Source organism: Asterias amurensis, chromosome 11 (genome assembly GCF_032118995.1).
Source record: "Asterias amurensis chromosome 11, ASM3211899v1".
NCBI lineage: Eukaryota > Metazoa > Echinodermata > Asteroidea > Forcipulatida > Asteriidae > Asterias > Asterias amurensis.
In genome coordinates, this window is record NC_092658.1 from 9,371,771 (window position 1) to 9,390,113 (window position 18,343).

At 38.3% G+C, this 18,343-nt stretch overlaps 1 protein-coding gene across 4 annotated transcripts in view; it reads right to left on the reverse strand.

Annotated features, from left to right (window-relative positions):
* The window catches only part of LOC139943728 (uncharacterized), a 28,649-nt gene extending 11,209 nt beyond the window's left edge, over positions 1–17,440 (reverse strand). The window contains exons 1-12 of one of the 4 annotated variants that reach the window (XM_071940484.1): positions 17,375–17,440; positions 16,057–16,192; positions 7,416–7,469; positions 6,761–6,790; positions 5,949–6,155; positions 4,834–5,063; positions 4,441–4,473; positions 3,844–4,158; positions 3,427–3,526; positions 2,780–2,949; positions 1,723–1,787; positions 420–638 (exon numbers count right to left, since the gene is read on the reverse strand). In XM_071940484.1, the coding sequence (XP_071796585.1) occupies positions 420–638; positions 1,723–1,787; positions 2,780–2,949; positions 3,427–3,526; positions 3,844–4,158; positions 4,441–4,473; positions 4,834–5,063; positions 5,949–6,106 (1,290 nt within the window). In that variant the 5' untranslated portion in view covers positions 6,107–6,155; positions 6,761–6,790; positions 7,416–7,469; positions 16,057–16,192; positions 17,375–17,440. Of the gene's footprint in view, positions 1–419; positions 639–1,722; positions 1,788–2,779; positions 2,950–3,426; positions 3,527–3,843; positions 4,159–4,440; positions 4,474–4,833; positions 5,064–5,948; positions 6,156–6,760; positions 6,791–7,415; positions 7,470–9,004; positions 9,181–15,278; positions 15,610–16,056; positions 16,193–17,374 lie in introns of those variants that run through there. The other 3 variants (XM_071940482.1, XM_071940485.1, XM_071940486.1) reach the window with 3 other exon arrangements.
* Between the last annotated feature and the right edge of the window lie 903 nt (positions 17,441–18,343).

Below are 18,343 nucleotides of genomic sequence, written 5' to 3' on the forward strand. Positions count from 1 at the left end.
TAAAATGTCTGAGTGAGCTTTGCTTTGTTAATAGCTTAAAAACACATCAGAAAAAGCTGACTTTTAATCTGATTTCTCTAAATGAGTTGGGGGTAGCTTTCAACCGTTAACCGTTGGAGTTGAAACCAACGGTTCATTTCAGAACCACCCAAACTCATTTAGAGATTATCATTACACGATTTTACCGCAAACATTTCTATATCGTATTTCCACTTTGCAAAGTTTAAAATCCTACTTGATCTTGTAGCTGCATAGTTATTTTTAAAATGTCCTACTTTTCCGACGATTCAATACAGGAATCCTGTCCATGGTTTTGCATGACAACAAAACTGTACCAGCCTACAATATGATATAATATATTTTCTTTTCTCTTAAGATTTCAGACCGCCATTATGACATTAGAACGAAACTCTACTTACAGCAATAATCTGCTGATTCTGAGACGTAAGCTGAGATTGAAGGTCACCAAGTTGACCTTTGACCACGACCCCAATCAGGGTCATGATGTCTTCTTGTTTCAAGCACTGAAGGCAGCCGCTACCGGCAGCGTAGGCCCCTCCTCCCTCGTCCCCATCTGATGACAGCTTGCCAAGAAGGATCCCAAGTTGTTGATTCACATCATGAAGGGGTGAGGTCACCTGGAGAGGTCAGGGGGTAAGTGAAATTATAACATATTCCTGGTTTAACAAAATTAGTCCTTGTGAAAACCTGTGACACAAGATAAATTTTGAGAAGAGATTTGAGTTTTGCGGTTCAAAGACAAGACAAAAGATTAGGTTGTAGAGATTTCCAGATGCGTAGCGCAGCTGAAGAAAAAGACCCGTCACAATTTCTTGCACCATTGTTGGCCGGGATTAATGACAAGGAAAATAAATAAGGATAAAAAATACATGGTATTGTTTTAGAGTTGCAGATTTTATGTTCACATGGGAAGCGTTGGATAATGTGAATTCCATTCCATATCTTTACTTTGAACCTCTTGTTTGAGCAAAAGTTGGTCAAAGGTTGTGGCTGTTTGTGGCCGCTCTGGGTCTTTCAGTACAAACCATTGGGGCCGTTAACTTGCCTCAAACTTCTTTATTAAGTAATAATAATAACGAACAAAGTCTTATATAGCGCACGTATCTACCAAACAAGGTACTCAAGGCGCTGAGTATATACAAACTTTCAGAAAGATAGGTTATTGCAGTGATGAATTTTGAGACCCAATTAGTTACAAGCTTATTATGTTTTACAAGGTGCTACGGCGCATACAGCAGCCACAGCCAGGAACACCGGAGCAAACCCCTTTCTCTTTTCGATAAGTGCACTGGGTTCTTTTACATGCGTTACACAACACATGGGACCAACGGCTTTACGTACCATCCGAAACACGAAGCAATGGTTAAGTGTCTTTCTTGCTTAAGGACACAAGTGTCACGGCTTGGGATTCGAACCCACACTGTGCTGATCAGAAACACCAGAGTTTGAATTCGGTGATCTTAACCGCTCGGCCACGACACTTCCACATAAATAATGCTTACATTTCCAGCAATAAAAAAAACCCCACAATTTTTCAAAATGTAACTGTAATTTTCAGTGCACAAGTTGTAGTCGATCATCAATGACAAATTACACACAAGCTGCTATACACATTATATAGTAAATTGGAAGGGTTTGCTGAAAAAGCTCCACAATTTTATCAAAATATCTTCATAACCCGCTCTCTGACTATCTATTTACCTTTGTTTCGTTTCTTGATACTGCGGCAAGTAAGAAGGGAGCTGCAGCCAGCAGGAGATACAAGGCTGAAATAAAGAGTTTGATCATGAATTTCAGGAAAAAATTTGAAGCAAACCAAACAGATGCACAGTCCATGAGAACTTTTCAATCCTATCACTGTTCCATCAAGAAAAAGGAGGGACAAAAATAAATTGAAATTTAATGAAAAAAAATGGAGAGCAAAGAGAAAATTACACAAGGCTGGAATAATTTTCTAGCGAGATGCATGGGTTGTGTACAACTGGCACAACAGTAACTGTGGACATGACTTACAAAGGGTTATACTTTTACCAATAGGAGTACCAATCTTATAAAAGTCCTGAACACTATTATTAAATTTAAACTTTAAAGGCAGAGGACACTATTGGTAAATACTCACAATAATTATTAGCATAAAACCTTACTTGGTAGAGTAATGGGGAGAGGTTGATGGTATAAAACATTTTGAAAAACGGCCCCCTCTGAAGCAACGTAGTTTTTCGAGAAAGAAGTATTTTTTCACGAATTTGATTTCGAGACCTCAGATTTAGAATTTGAGGTCTTGAAATCAAGCATCTGAAAGCACACAACTTTGTGTGACAAGAGTGTTTTTTTCTATCATTATTATCTCGCAACTTCGACCACCAATTGTGCTCAAATTTTCACAGGTTTGTTCTTTTATGCATGTTAAGATACACCAAGTGAGAAGACGGGTCTTTGACAATTACCAATAGTGTCCAGTGCCTTTGAATCCCATATTCCTTTTTGAGTTTTTATTCTAATGTTTATATAACTAAACCAAGTCAATAGCATTCCGCACTAATGCTAAAAATAGAAGCCAAGTACACGGAGCTCACAACAAAAATGCAAAATTCTACTTTCGCGCATATGTCCTAGTTGTATGTTTACTCATGACTAAATAGACTACAGTGCATGATCGCACAGGTGGTGTGGCATGTTTGTCTGACAGCTTATTGTTTTAAGAAAAAGTGACATCATTAGTGTGGGGTGCTATTCCTTTGATATATGGACAACTTACCAGCTAATGTCCCAAGTAGAAGTAGTAGGCATAGACAGCAAGGTGTTCCTCTTCGTCTCTTCTCTCGTAGCATTGTTGCCGACATTGCTGCCGCTGATCTGTCCTTCTGAGTAGCCCAGCTCAGGCCAAGCAGTGATGCTAACCTCCCACAAACACCCAGAGTTGATCGTCTGGATTGACAACATCAAAAACTGTTTAGAGGCACTTGACACTATTGGTATGTAGTGAAAATAATTTTTAGCATAACGACTTACTTGGTAAAGAGAAACAGAGAGCTGTTGATAGAATAAAACGACTGCCTCTGAAGTAACGTAGTTTTTGAAAAGAGGTAATTTCTCACTCAAATATTAAAAGACTTCCGGCCTGAAGCCTTTTATTATGCACCTGACAGCACACAAATTTGTAATTTTCTTTCCAATTCTCTTGCAACTTGAACTTCGATGACCAATTGAGTCCAAATGTTCACAGGTTTGTTATTTTATGCATATGTAGGGATGCACCAAGTGAGAATACTGGTCTTTTTCTCAATTCTGCAAAACAGTTGTAGCACAGCGACTACTTTATTAAATTTGCGCATAACGTAAGTGCTACTGTAGGAGGTACAACTTTTGGACAGACACACAAGAATAATACAAAATTAGTCTTACTTGACGAATAACAGCCATCGTACATCAATACCAATCAGCCATGTCAGGAATCTATAGACGGAAACACTCACAATATGTACAAGACTTGAAAATGCATTGACTGAGGAAGCAAACAAAGAAGAGAGGATTTTATCAGAGCAAGTCAATAATAACAATAACAATAATAATAGTGGCTTCTTGTGTGGTGTTCATTGGAGTTTTTAGTGAGCATGTTAAGTTACCATTGCTGTGAGGAAGTCTTCTGTGACCTCTTTTGGTCTGTTTGCGGTAAATTAACAGGGCGTCAGGTTACCATGCTTCCCCATTGGAAACACGGCTTTACAATGAACCACGCTTACCAAAATGGCGAGCATGGCAGACAGTCTCTGCATGTTATGTTGGTGCAAGGGGTGATCAGTTAATCAGTGTTTTGCATACCTATACTGGAAGACACAGAGTTTGCTGATGATGTACTGACAGACATGGAGTCTACTGCCGAGGTTGACCCATAGACTCCGCCAGCTATGGAAGACCAGGATGTCCGGATAACGGTGGTGATAAAATACAGCACTGATGTGACGATGGAGATGGTGGCGTAAACCGGGAGGAGCAATAACGAGACAGTGGAGGAAGAGGAAGAGTATGAAGCGAGGTGGGTGTGGTCGTGGGCGTGGTCCACTGAGGTCCACTCACTCGATGCCCCCTTGTTAGTCAAACCTACGCGGGAAGTCACTGCGGAGCTAGACTCCGTATCTGGGGACAAAAAAAAAACAGGCAAGGAAATCGTTGTGTCCGTGCGAAACATTGTATCTCCTAAATCAATACTTACATTTGAAATCACCAAAACATCATATCTCTTTTATTTTGTTTATAGGAAATTAATGACAGGGCACCAAGGCCAAGATTAGGGCAACAGAGCCCATCGCCTTCATGTAATTCCAAGCCTGATAAATCACTTGTTAAGGAAGCAGCATTACATGACATTTTCTCATAAATGATTAGATGTACTGAGACTAAGTCTGATTCAAAGCTTACCTGATAGTTCACTTTCATCATTGGCGTCTAAACCTGCAAGATTAACAAAAGGTGGTTAATATGTTTGTGATGCTTCTCCTATCTTTGGAAAGGAAAAAATCTTCCTTTTAACTTGTGTGCGATCTTCTATCATTGAATGAGCTTTCATATTATGAATGATGAAACTTATTTTTGAACAAAAAATCTTTTTTTTAATACATCCAACATCATCAGTGTCAATTCAGTTTTAGATGTGGGAAAACCACGCACTCCGGTAGGGACTGAAAACCCACTGCGCATGCAAGGCTCCAGTTTTAGGTGGGATTCAAACCGGGGTCCACAGAAGAAACCATTGAGCCAATCTGATCCCCTAGTTCCATGCAGCACTAAAGACCAAGAGAAATACATTCTTACCATATATGTGACTGATGGAATGCTCTCTAATATCGGAGTGAAGTCCGCTTCTCAATCTAGCAGAGTGATGTAATGATGACATCATTCTGGAAGCTGAGGATGCAATAGTTGACGACGATGACCCATGGACAGATTCATCCGCTGCCGATGCTGCTAGGTGGTCATGGGACATTGAGGCACTCGCTGATGTGGAGTGGCGACTCACTTGGATAGAGCGGGACGTATGACCTCTGTAATTGATAGAAGGTCTTTAGGTCTTTAGATGGATTGCACATGACATTATTGACCACCATCTTTAATGTAAAACAATAAAGTGCACCTGTATACGTACTGCACACAACTCTCAGCCAACGATAGCCAGTGATTTCAGTGTTGGTCCAGTAATCTCACCTTCGGACTAGTCTGTTGGTCGTGTATTTTTGTTCAATTGAATAATAGGCTACCTCATTGTGTTAAAGACAGTGGACACTATTGGTAATTGTCATAGACTAGCCTTCACAGTTGGTGTATCTCAACACATGCATAAAATACCAAACCTGTGAAAATCGGTCGAAAACCCGTGAAAACCTGTGAAAACCCAAGCTCAATCTGTCGTCAAAGATGCGAGATATTAATGAAAGAAAAAACACCCTTGTCACACGAAGTTGTGTGCGTTTAGAGGGTTGATTTTGAGACCTCAAATTCTAAATCTGAGGTCTCGAAATCAAATTTTGTGGAAAATTACTTCTTTCTTGAAAACTATGTCACTTCAGAGGGAGCCGTTTCTCACAATGTATTAGACCATCAACCTCTCCCCATTACTCGTCACCAAGTAAGGTTTTATGCTAATAATTATTTTGAGTAATTACCAATAGTGTCCACTGCCTTTAAATCTTTGTGAAAATATGAAACTATGAAAAATATTTGTAAATTCTTTCGAGTATGGAAGTACACTTATTGAGGACAATAACAAAAAAAATTTTTTCGTAGAGCTCCTTCAACTCATTTTGATTTTGGTCTTGTAACAGAAAAAATTCTGGTCCAGTACAACATTTTAGACCTGCAGTATTGTGGATATTTTCTCCAAATTTAAGCCATGTTATAGTAAATTTATCCCATCCCTGTGTCTCCTTTACCTTGAAGTAAAAGAGGATTCATTGTGAGTGGTCTTCTTAGCCAACCGGTCACTTCGTCTGTTTGGACTTGCCGAGACCTCGCGTTGGAAATGCTGCTGCCCTCGTCGCATCGGTGAGCTGGTATCCCGTAAAACGGAACCCTGTGAGAGACGAGACATGATGGGTACCTGGTAACCGCTGTCCAGACTGGTCGTTGTATAGCTGGAACTGAAGAGGCAAATAAAAACACAAATACACAAACACCTGTTCTGTAACAGATTTCAAAAATATGGGATTTGAGACATTGCATGGTGAGGTATCAATCTTGCCAGATTTCTAATGTAAGTACACTTTCTAATCAGGTTAGGTTTGTGTAAGCACCATGTAGAGTAGTATTGGCTTTGAAAAGAACCGGTTCATTTCAGAACATCCACTACTGAAATGAGGTTCACACATGGTGTTACCGAAAAAACCTTAACTGATATACTCCCGCAATGCGAAGTTTCAAATCCTTCTCTCACATTGTAATTAAATGATTATTACAGATGTAAAACGGAGCGCAAATTTAATGTTTTTTTCACACGATAAAATCAATAACTGGAATTAACTGCTAAAAAAGTGCTATCAACATTTTACAATAATTTACAATTTACATCTGTATTGCAAATATTCTACAAATAAACCATTATTTGCTGATCAAAACCCAGAATTGACTTTGTTATGTTTACAACAAAAATGATTCAGATTCAAATTAATTAGCTGATAAAACATAAACAAAATAATTTAACAGAAATATTTTATGAGTGAGAAACAAAACCATTAACTTTATTTACCTTCTTGAGTACGTATAATCAGTTTTCTCCCTGTAAAAAGAAGAATACAAAATATAAACCATAGGGGCAACTGTAAATAATTTTGGGTTTGAAAATGATAAATTTACAAGAGCGGGATGTGAACCTGCAGCCTCTGGATTAAGATACTAGCGCTCTACCAACTGAGCTATCTAGCTTTATGTTGGCGTTCTCCCTATTATGTCAAGATTATTTTTGGGGGGTGCCAGTCAGAAGCCATACAAATGTTAACTGCCATGTAGCCAGAGATCACAAACAATATTATGCTACTAAGAGAGGAAACAGCAGCCGAGGAATCTGAGAGGCCTGTATGCTTCATTTTTGAAATGGCAAGGGCACCAAGGTATTTTCTCCTGGGTATAAAGGGCATCCTATGAGGAAATTGTAAATTTCTACTGGAACATTTCTGAAGGCAATTGCCTCCGCTGCATCCGCGTAGTTTTAGGCCTGGGATCACCTAAAGAGGATGCGACTTTCATATCAAATATCAAGTAATAAACCACAAGGGGAAACTAACTTAGTAAATTTCAAAAACAATTTTGGGTTAAACAAAGACAAATTGACTAGAGCTGGACTTGAACCTGAGACCTCCAGATTAACGAGCCAAGCACTCTACCAACGCATAAAGTTACCTTACCTTGAGGCTAGCCATTCTTCAGTCTTTTCAGGAGAGTCAAATTTTAACCTTGGTCTGGAAAAAAAACAAAGAAAAAAAAAACCCACAAATGAATAAAACCTCAGTTTAATGGTTTTATGCAAAAAATAGTTATGGCCTGATGTTTCGACTCCAGCAATCAAAAGCTTTGCTGGATTGCAGTACACTTCTCAAAAGCATATGGCAATAACTTATGTCTGTCTACATACAGTGTTCAGCCATAAAATTGGTCCGCTGGCAATGTGCACATTAAAACATGCAAGGACCTGTCAGAATTTCTTTGTAACTGGTCCTGTTCCATTGCTAAATTTTGTAAACCATTCATATTAGTTCAATTCCCATGCTAATGACAATGTTGAAAGAATAACTTAAAATATGAAAAAGCTGGTGGATTAGTGAAATGACAAGCTAACTGTTCCTGCAGGCTAGTCACTGAAAAAGAATAGCAAACCCTAGTACGCATAGTGCAACGTAAATGTTCATTATACATATGGGTGCTTAGTGATGTGCACAACCGTGACGCTATAAAATATGTATTTAACGTCATTATTATAATCCCCACTAGCTTTATGGGTCAACTGGAACAAAGAAGATTAAGAATGCCTTTATGCATGGAAGCTAATTGTATTCACTTGAAAACTGGGTCAGGGTGTTCCCGCTGCACAAGCAAATTAATGAGGCTTTAAAGGGTTTGGGTATTTTTTATACAACACAAAACATACATATATAAAAGTCAACAGATTTACATCAAACTTACAGGGTTAAAAAATAATGATTAGATAGCTTCCCTTCAAAAAATATTACTTGCTGAGGTGCTGTAGTTTTTGAGAAATGACTTAAGCAATTTCACAAAAATTATTTTTTGTCTCATTGAGACTACAATTATTTCAGCATGCACAATGGATTTATGCGTCTCTCCTAAAAAAAAAAAGCTCTGTGATTTTCATTTGTTTCTTTAAAACAAAATTGACGATTACTGAGGCTGAAACTTCAACAGGCAAACTATTACATACATGTACAGCTTCATTCACAGTAAGATGCCATGGGCAAACAAGTTATCTACAAAAGGTATCCAAACCCAAAGTAATGTACACAGAAAAGTGTGCACCAAAAAGAAACATGTTTGCAAAGTCTGTATTTCACCATAAAAACAATAACAACAATATAACTGAATAAAAGTAGAGACAAATTTCACAATACTGCAGCTCATGCACATGTGAGCAAACAACAATTTGGATATCGGAGACTTCCTCATAACAAAATGACAAAGTCTTTGTCTGGGAAAAAGAAATAATTAATCACAAAAAAGAGTCAAATGTATATTCTAGAGAAATAGAATTAGCTGTAACAAACTGTTTAACAACTCAAAGGACCTACACGTATGGTGTAAGTGCAAAAAGAATTATTGGCCTGCCATTTCGACCTTAGCAGAGTCTTTCTTGAAGGCTAAAAAATATATATGTAAACTATTTTCTGCTGAGCTCTCACCAAACGACATGCAGCCTGAAGTAACTTTCCCAACAAATTTCAAATTTGGAAACAAAATAACTGTACACATTGTTTACAATCACCTAACACATCTAGGTACACAGCCAGACTGACTTACGTCGTGAAGGCTCCCTCAACTTCTTCAACCCTGATTCAAATCCTAAGAACCCCGGCAAAACACAAGCTTCAAACATGGCGGAGACAACTCATAATCGACTCTCCACGTGTACTGAGAACGTTGCACCGTAGTAAACCACACACTAAAGATCCGCCACAACAGGAAGACCCATGAATGTATTCCTCACCATGAATCGTTTTACACACATCTACAACCGACAGGAAATGGTTAACTGGAAATGAAACTATGACAGACAAGATGGTTCCTGGGGATAAGACCCGACACCTACAACCGGAATATTATCACAAACAAAATTTCAAGGCAACTCTCAATTTTCAATAACTACTTCCTTTCAAGGGACTGTGTACGGTAGTACACTGTGTAGAAGAAAAACTAATTGTGAAGGATTAAACCCAGTTTTGTAAAGTGAAACTAAAGCCCGGTTTATACTTTTCACTGCCTGTGTTTGGCAGAAAGTGCCCGCACGGACGCGCAGGGAATCCCTTCCAAATTATTTGTTGCGCATTTATAACATCCCCTTAAAAACATTATTTCACTTTAGGCCCAAATGCTCCAGGAAGCAATTTCTCAGAATCCGGGGTTAGTTCATTCCCCATAAGCTGGGGGTAATTAACACTTGTCTTGTTGTCATTGTACAATTTAGCTCAGTAAAGAGGGGGTGGGGAATGTTCATTATAAAAATTGTTTAGGGAAAGTAAAAAAAGAAACATGTTTAGCGTCCCCGCCCGCTTCCTTTTTACAGGCCGCCTCCTTTTTTATTTTATTTTTTGTTTAATTTTTTTTATGCACTTTTTTTTTTGTTTTTTTTGTGTGTGTATTTCAGCAGTAGAAAAAACAATGGATATTTGACATTTTGACAAAGAATGGCGGCCATCTTGAAAAAAAAATTAAAAATAAAAAGCCCCTCTTCCTCATTTTTCTGAAAAACCCGGACGTGAAACATGTTTTTTTTTTTACTCTGCCTTACCTAATGTAAAAGGGAGACTGGTAGTCATGATTATAGTAGGCATGTGGCTTTACATGGAATTATGCAGTCTAACCACTGGTCTAACCCAGTTACTGTACACATCGTCACACCGGCCATCACATTATTCATAATGGCCTTCACAATAATAGTCTTATCACATGCTTATGCCAGCCAAGTGCATTTCACACAGGTAAGCAGGGAATTTATACTTATGTACATGCGCAAGTCCCTGTTACTAGTCTAGCCATTATCCACTTACAAAGCTAGCGCAGAAATTTGACACTTGACCTGTAAGTAAAGAATGGTGATCGTAAGAATGGATTCGGCGGTACCGTAATCGGAACCATGAAATTGAGCCCTGGTTGATAATGACATCAGTCTCCCTTTAACTTGAGTATTTGAGACTCTCATGAGGGTCATTAGATGCTTGTTGCATCTCCCTGAGGCCAAGGTGTTGGCTTAGAAGATGGCATAGGCCAAACTAATCTGGTGGATTTTATTTCCTAGACACATAGCATGACCTAAGTAGAGATTACTAGGGTCAACTTAGCAAGATCTGAATGCCTGACCCTGTAGCCTGTGATGGCCAGTCATCATTTAAGAGCACCCAACTCAAAAGTCTGGTGTACAATGTATCTGATCAGCAATGCAATGCATTAGTCTACGTTTGAGACCCAGTCTTGACATTTGCGTCCTTAAAAAGGACGCTTGGTAATCACTCTTAAAATTAATGGCAACAAAAACTTGCAGGGTAGAAGTACAGCAGCTTTTGATAATATATAGAGCATTTTGTTGAGAATCGTTTCACTTTTTATCCCCCAAAAGTTGAATCTGATAAATGTTACTGTCAGATCGCAGATTGTGTATTCCAATTATGGATTAGTCTTCTTGCATGGACAACACTCCGAATTTTGAGCGATATCTAAAAAAATACTACCTTTTGGTTTTGGGGTTTATAGTTTTATTGTATCTCTACGATAAAAACAATCAAACGGTTCTAACAACCAAAGGTAAAAGTTGCTTGAACTTGACTACTAGTAATAAATCCAGACACTTCCGGTGTGAGTGTATTTGGGATGATATTTTCCCAGAGAGAGGGGGGGGGGGGGGGGGGGTTGAAATTTTAAACACTATTTGCTTGTCACTTCAGACAGAATGAAATGACACGTATAAATCATAATACACAAAGTCAACCTACAGTGAGTAATTAAAGAGCCTTTGAGGTGTGCGTTTATTATTTCTTATCTGATCTACAAACATCACGCCCCAAGAGGTGGTAGGATGATCTTTGATCCCATAAATGCCATAACTTGCAAAAAATTGCAACCACACCGACAAACATTCGCTATACCCAAATAATCACAACGAGAACAGACATATTATACAGCCGAACACCGCTATTAAATTGGAATGAGCAGTTATGAGGCAATTAGTTAATCATTTCGTAAAAGGTTAAGAAAAAAGTGTTAAAGGATGGGGGTAACGTCAACCTACCCCCCAATGTTAATTAACATAACATGAATACATGTGAAGGTAAACAGGGTTGTTGCACAAGTTGATGTATCGCGCCAATGAATTGCAATCAAAATGCAATAGAGCTCTATATTTTTAAAAACAAAGAATTCCCAAAGATTTAAAGTCACCTGGAAGTGGTATTTTGGCAAAACAAAGCTTTTGTCACTAAAATATGTGTTTTGATGAGTGGAATATAAATAAACAGTTAACCAAGGTTATAAAAAATTAGTTTCCATTTTATTTACAAATTTAAAAGTAGGTCCGACCCGAGAGGGCGCTGTTCGTGACGTCAATCGAGGCACGATATTTGAAGAGAAAATGTGTAGTCTGGCCCCGTACACTACGTCTGGATACCTGATCGGTATGATGCCTACGTATAGAACTATGATCAGGGAGCAGACTGCACGCACTGTATGGCTGCTGTGCGGATGGTCCACTCGGGATTACCCAGCACGGTGAATCGCATGCAGTGCCAATACAACATAGTGACGCTTGGCGCAAGCTAAAAACATGCCCTCAAAGTTGAAACAATACCTGATTTTTTTCACGTTAGGCAAGTGCTCCTTTAGGTTCGTCACGTCTTTCAGGTACCTTCTTTGAATTCCCACTAACTGAAAAAAATAGTTGGGATTGCGTCTAGTGCTGGGCGAATAGTGAAATTTTGTTATTCGGATACCGCTGGCCAACTATTCGAAATTAACCGGATATTCGAATAGTTTTTTCGCCGCTAGAGGGCGCTGTTTAAAAAAAATATATATTTTTTTGCCGCTAGAGGGCGCTGTTCGTTTGTGAATGAGATCTTTTGGGCCGATTGATAGTTTTAGACAGTGTCACTCGGTTCATTCATAAAAATGACCCGATCTAATTTAAAGATGGCGATTTGCTTTTTCTTTTGATCGTGATTGACTCTACGTGAAGGAAAACTTTTGTAATCTTTGAACAAATTACGTCAGAAATGTCATTGTTTTAACTCTTCACGGAGGTGAGCATAGTTAAATACTTAATATATGCTGTTTTATGCTGTCTTAATAGAAGTTTCATAAGGATTCAGACAAAACATTCATATCAGTTGTCGCCCGACGTCCGCGGATATTAAAGAATATCCGGTTACTCGGTTGTAATTACAGAATTATCCGGTTTGTAAATAGGTATTCGCGCCCTATGCGGATATCCGGTTAAGAAAAAAAAGGCATTCGCGGTTACGGATAGGAAAACCTATTCGCCATTAACCGGATATTCGAATAATTCGCCCAGGCCTAATTGCGTCATGTATTAGAAAAGAACTTTTCTCTGTCATGTCAAAATGTGTGGTGTATTCCGGATTCTCAAAGCACGACGGCTCGAAGTGTTTGCTGCACAGCACTGGAAAAGACGTCAGACCGGACCACTTTGCAAACTGACCTGCATCCAGCAGCAACACATGTGGTCGACATTGCCAGAAAAATGCAAGAAATAAACCTTTTTTCGAAACGTACAAACTCACGACTAGGACTTGCATGTACTTGCACGTACGTGTGTTCGATGTTTGATCGAGGCAAAGTCTGCCTCGATTAACGTCACAAAAGGGGTAGGCGGAGTCACCCCCAAACAACTTTATCTATTTTTTAAACATGTAAATCATTACAAACAATTACTCAAAAAATTATTTTATAGTTCATAAACATATACTCTAATGTTTGAAGAAAAAAAATTCTATTTCCAGGCGACTTTAAACCAAAAATAATTGCTAATTAAATAAAATCCAAGGACCTTGTTTCAATTAAGCATGCTAAGACCGAACTTCGAGGGCTTCGATTGCCCCATTGTTTTGAAAATCCTAGGGGAAAAAATGGGCAACATATCATCCATGACTTGCCTCTGACATTAGAACTAACAGCAGGGTTCCTTCCATGCACAGGGCGTTTCAGGCCGATACAAGCAACTTGTGCATTGATACACGCACATTTCGGCCAATTTTTTTTAAAAACAATTTCAAGAAAAACATCAAGACAAAACCAGATGCTCCACATTGCACAGTAGTGCTTTTTAAAACCAAGATAAAGTAGAAAACAAACGGAAGACCTTGTTTCAATTCAACGTTCTTCGGTTGAACTTCCAAAATTTGGACACAGAATGCACTCACAGTTAAACAAAAATTGTAGGGATAACCCTAATAATAACACTCATGGAGACACAGTTACATGTAAATGTAAGGGAACTTCAGTAATACTTATCTAAGCTTCTTAATTGCCATTTAAGTATTATCATTGAACAAATAATGAGGTGACCCTAATCTCCAACGTGCTGTGACAGCTTATTGGATTTACTCTAAGATTATCTCATAGCATGCCTGAGAAACTCCAACATCTGCCAGCTTCCAAAAAAGCCCCCCCCCCCCAAACAAAGGAAAACAGGATAATATACAATTGGAATAAAAACTATGAAGACCTTGCCAGAGTGGAACCTACTTCCCCAAGACATCCGTACTGTACCTGACCTAAGTCATTTAAGGCTGCGCTAGACTCTATCAACATCCACCAAGCGACAGAAAAAGCGCAATACAACAACTAATGGTTTGCCAAGCTGCGTTGCGTTTAGACCCCTACCTGACGTATGACGACAACCTCACCAGGTGTTTGTACGGAGACCAATACAGATACAGATACAGATACAGATGAAGCACCTGTGTACAGCAGGCTCTTATGGGTTGAAGGGATACTGCATGTTACAGTTATTGTCCGTAAATATTATCTGATACTTAAATATTCTTTGTTAATTTGAAGTTTGTTTACAAAGGATGTCAAAAGAACTGACAATATTTGTATACTATATCTAGACACAGGTTTGATTAATGTGAATGCAGGTCAGACGTAGAACATGCTCTATGGTCAGACAATGTGCCTTGATAATATTGATAATAATTCTGAACATTTCTAGTGTGCCACATCTGTCAGTGTCAAGGATGACACTCCTGGTGCAAAAAAAAAAAAGAACTCTGCTGTACTCAAAGACAACCAAATGACGAAGCTATGATTTCTGACTTTGAGATTTTTTTATGATTTTTTTTTTTTGCCAAAATGAAATTGTTGAACCATCCGAGCTCACTGCGTGTACAAAGAACACAGAGCCTAATTTTGGTGGGAGGTGGTTTCAAAAAATAACTTTTCTCCAGATAACTTCTTTGTGGAAATGATTTACATGATCTAGCAGATTGAACCAGTCGTATAGTCTTATAGGAAAATATGGTGATGCAACTGAACAGAGCATACAGTCCGTAATCCATGTTTACAATATCAGATTGCAGGCTGGCGTTTAGTGCATTATAAGTCAATATGAACCGCTGTGGACAATATTAAATTGATCAGATGGTACAACAATGGCAATTTAAGTATCATAAGTGAAGTTTGCGGCATCACCATGAGAAAATCTCTATTTTGCGTAGTGTGGGTTCTGAAAAGAACCGTTGGTTGACATTATACTCCTACCTTCTCCTAGAACTATGGGTTTTTTTCCGCTATCGTCTCCTTGTTCGATAATTCTAGGATTAACTCCCACCTAGTTGCGATAACGTAACCCTCCTGCCGATGGCGAACCCTGTGGCTTTCCCGTCGACAGGAGGGTCACGTTATCGCAACTAACTCCCCATGCAAAGATTTAAATCCTGTACAACTGTAGTACCACACACCAATGTACGTGTAAAAAATGACCCATAATAATAAAAAAATCCATGGGTTTCTTAAAACTGCTAGGATTTTACCTGTCGCTGTTTGTTTGAGTCTGTGGCAAGAATGGTGAGATGTCATCCTGACTCCTTAAGCTTCTTGTTCTCTTCTGATTCCGTAAATTCATTATGGCATCCAATTCCAAGTTCGCTTCCTTCCACCAGCACAAAAATTACTCGAGTATCTCCCAATCTGGTCTCAGGAGACTTGGTATAGAAGACATGTATCTAGTAGTATGACCTTCCCTAAATGTATCCTTATCTAGTCATGGTCATCAATTTAAATGTAGGTCATGACCAAACTGGTGCTTGAACATGAAATGTGAAACATTAATATGTACTGGCCATATGTGAAGTACATGTACAATGTGTATACCAAACACAGAGTGACTTACAAATCACACACTACACACACAACTAATGCACTATTCATAAAGGTCACACACTGTGCACAATGTATTCATCCTGTCTAGGTCACATATTGGGAGCTTCCATTCATTACACAGGGGTGGCATGTAATCAGTTGTTCTGCCAAGACAAGACGGACAATGCTAATTGGGGGGAAAAACATGACCAGTGATGCTGCTAGCTTGGACAGGATACTAAGGAATACAAGTTCATCACATGAAATTTCTTCACATTTTTTTTAATTAGTGAATTTGCTATTAATTTTTTCTTTGGGGAATTCGGGGATCAGGAAACATCCCTTCAAAAGCTTACTGGGTCACAGGAATAGAATCACCTAAAGGGACGCTACCTCCATTAGGCCAGACTACTGAGCAAACATAATAGCTCGTGAATATTCATGACTTACCTGGCGGGTAGTTTGGAAGTTTGTACTAGTGAGGTGTAGACATATCCGTCATTCAGTGACTAAACATGAATTACACCTATGCTACTTAATGGATCCAAGCTGGATCGACCACTTATTTTTCATTCACCCACCAGCACTATAGTCGTAAAAGATGAAAAAAACATAACAAAAACATTTTTATCTCAAACTCTAATATCGATCTGCACGTGTGTAGATAATAACAGTCAACTTTTTAAGCTCTTTTTCCTATAAATTGATAAATGAAAAAATAGACTTGGTTGATTGCAAGCTGCTCACCAATTAAAATGACCTGTAATGGTATAAATGCAAAAAAAGATGGTTGCCTGAAGTTTTGACCCTTAGCTAGCAAAGTCTTTCTCGAATGCTAAATAACAACACAACAAAACAAACATGCCTGAGGTAACAATAGCAGTCATGTGGGAAGAAATTAAAAGATAATTTTATAAAGAATTACCCCAGCACAAAGACTAGTTTAGTTATCCCCTGTAGGAGAGGACTAGCTCCTGCTTGTCACTTTCAGCACTCGATCGAATACTCACCAACATTACTATTAGTAATGTTGATTACAGATTTTTCCTCACCATATTTGAGTTCTTCGTTTAATTATTATTTGTTCTTTTACTTCATTTGTTCTTTTACTGTCATTTAATAAATAGAAAGTTATCAATAATACGGTATTATTCTTTCTTGTTGTAGTTTTTGGTTGCCAAGGATTTGTTTTCTCGCGCAGGGAAATAACTTTACATAAAATCAAGTATCAACAAATGCAGTGCGGCAAAATTTCAGTCTGTTTGCTTTGTTTAAGCAAGCATCTTGATTGCCCTGGTTTTGGCCTTGTTTGGTGCCCCTTCAAAAGTTTCCCATAAACTTTCAGACTTTGCTGTGGACTCATGGAACCTGCCCTTTGCAAACTGAAAGTGGATAACTTTCCGTATGGCGCCACCACTTTTTCACTCATTTTTACAAAAAGGGATATGTCAATCAGGTAAATTAGATACTATATTATTTTATTTCGAATGAAAAAGTGGTGGCGCCATACGGAAACTTTTCCCTGAAAGTTATCTCCCTGTCAAATCTTTTTTTCACTACTAATTTATTTTTATCTCATAACAATTGTATCAGAGTCCACAAATTAAAATGGCGGCACTTCTCTTGTTCGGCTTTGTTGGTTTAAATTTATTACTTTTATATAGGAATTTACGCTTTCCAATCGCCAATGTTTGACTTCAACTTTATGCCAATCTTCATCCACTTACTAAGCTAAAAAGCCAAGAGGTTTTGATTTGACTTTGCTTACCTTTTTGAGGAAGAAAATAATGCAACTACAATGTCCAGAGGATGACACAGTCATGACAGTCCATAAGATCCAACACGCGCATAAAATTTCACACCACACCAACAAAATAATAGCTTAGACACGTGCAGTTCATGTACAGTTATTTTAGTCAAAAATATATTCTACCGAGCAGTTGATGAAAACCGCAGACAAAATTTGCGTAAAATGGGCGTGGCATCAATGTTATTCATGGTCCCCTCCCATCATCCATCAGCTTCAAGAACTCCGATATGATGAAAACAATTGATATTTATTATGGCTAAAAAAACACAATGTTTAATATTATATAATTTTTTTAGAGCCATCCATTATTTTCAATCTTTCAAATATATAAATGTAGCAGGTTTATGGGTTTCCAAAAAGAAAAGCAGCAGCCGCTCCTCTCTAAAAATGTTGCTCTCTTTACATTCTTATCACTAAAATCATCAACAGAGCCAATAAATTAGTAAATTGTTAAGGTTAATGCACAATCATGGAGGTATAATTAAATCCCATCAATCACTTTCTAGCTAATTATTGACAATAGCTTGCCCCCCCCCCAAAAAAAAAAACCTTGCAGTACCGCCCACCTCTTCACAACTGCCCACAAGAGGGCGCTTTAAAGGGCGATAAATTCCAACCAACGAAGGCTAAATATAAATAAAAGCATGCTAAAAATACTTCAAACTATAATCTCAGCCTCTTGAAACCTTACCAAATATATTTTCAGACAACTAAACATCAGATTTCTTTTCACTCTTTGGCAGGTCAGCCATTGGCAACTTTTGTTAACACCGCCCTTTTTGTCCCTAATTGCTGCCAGATTTCATAAAGCCTCCTCCACTTCCAAATAGGGCCTTCATTTATAAAGTCAACTTAAAAGTTGAAAGTGAAGCACAAAACTTCCAGAATGTGATTAAAAAGAATTAGAGTCCATAGGGGTGAATAATA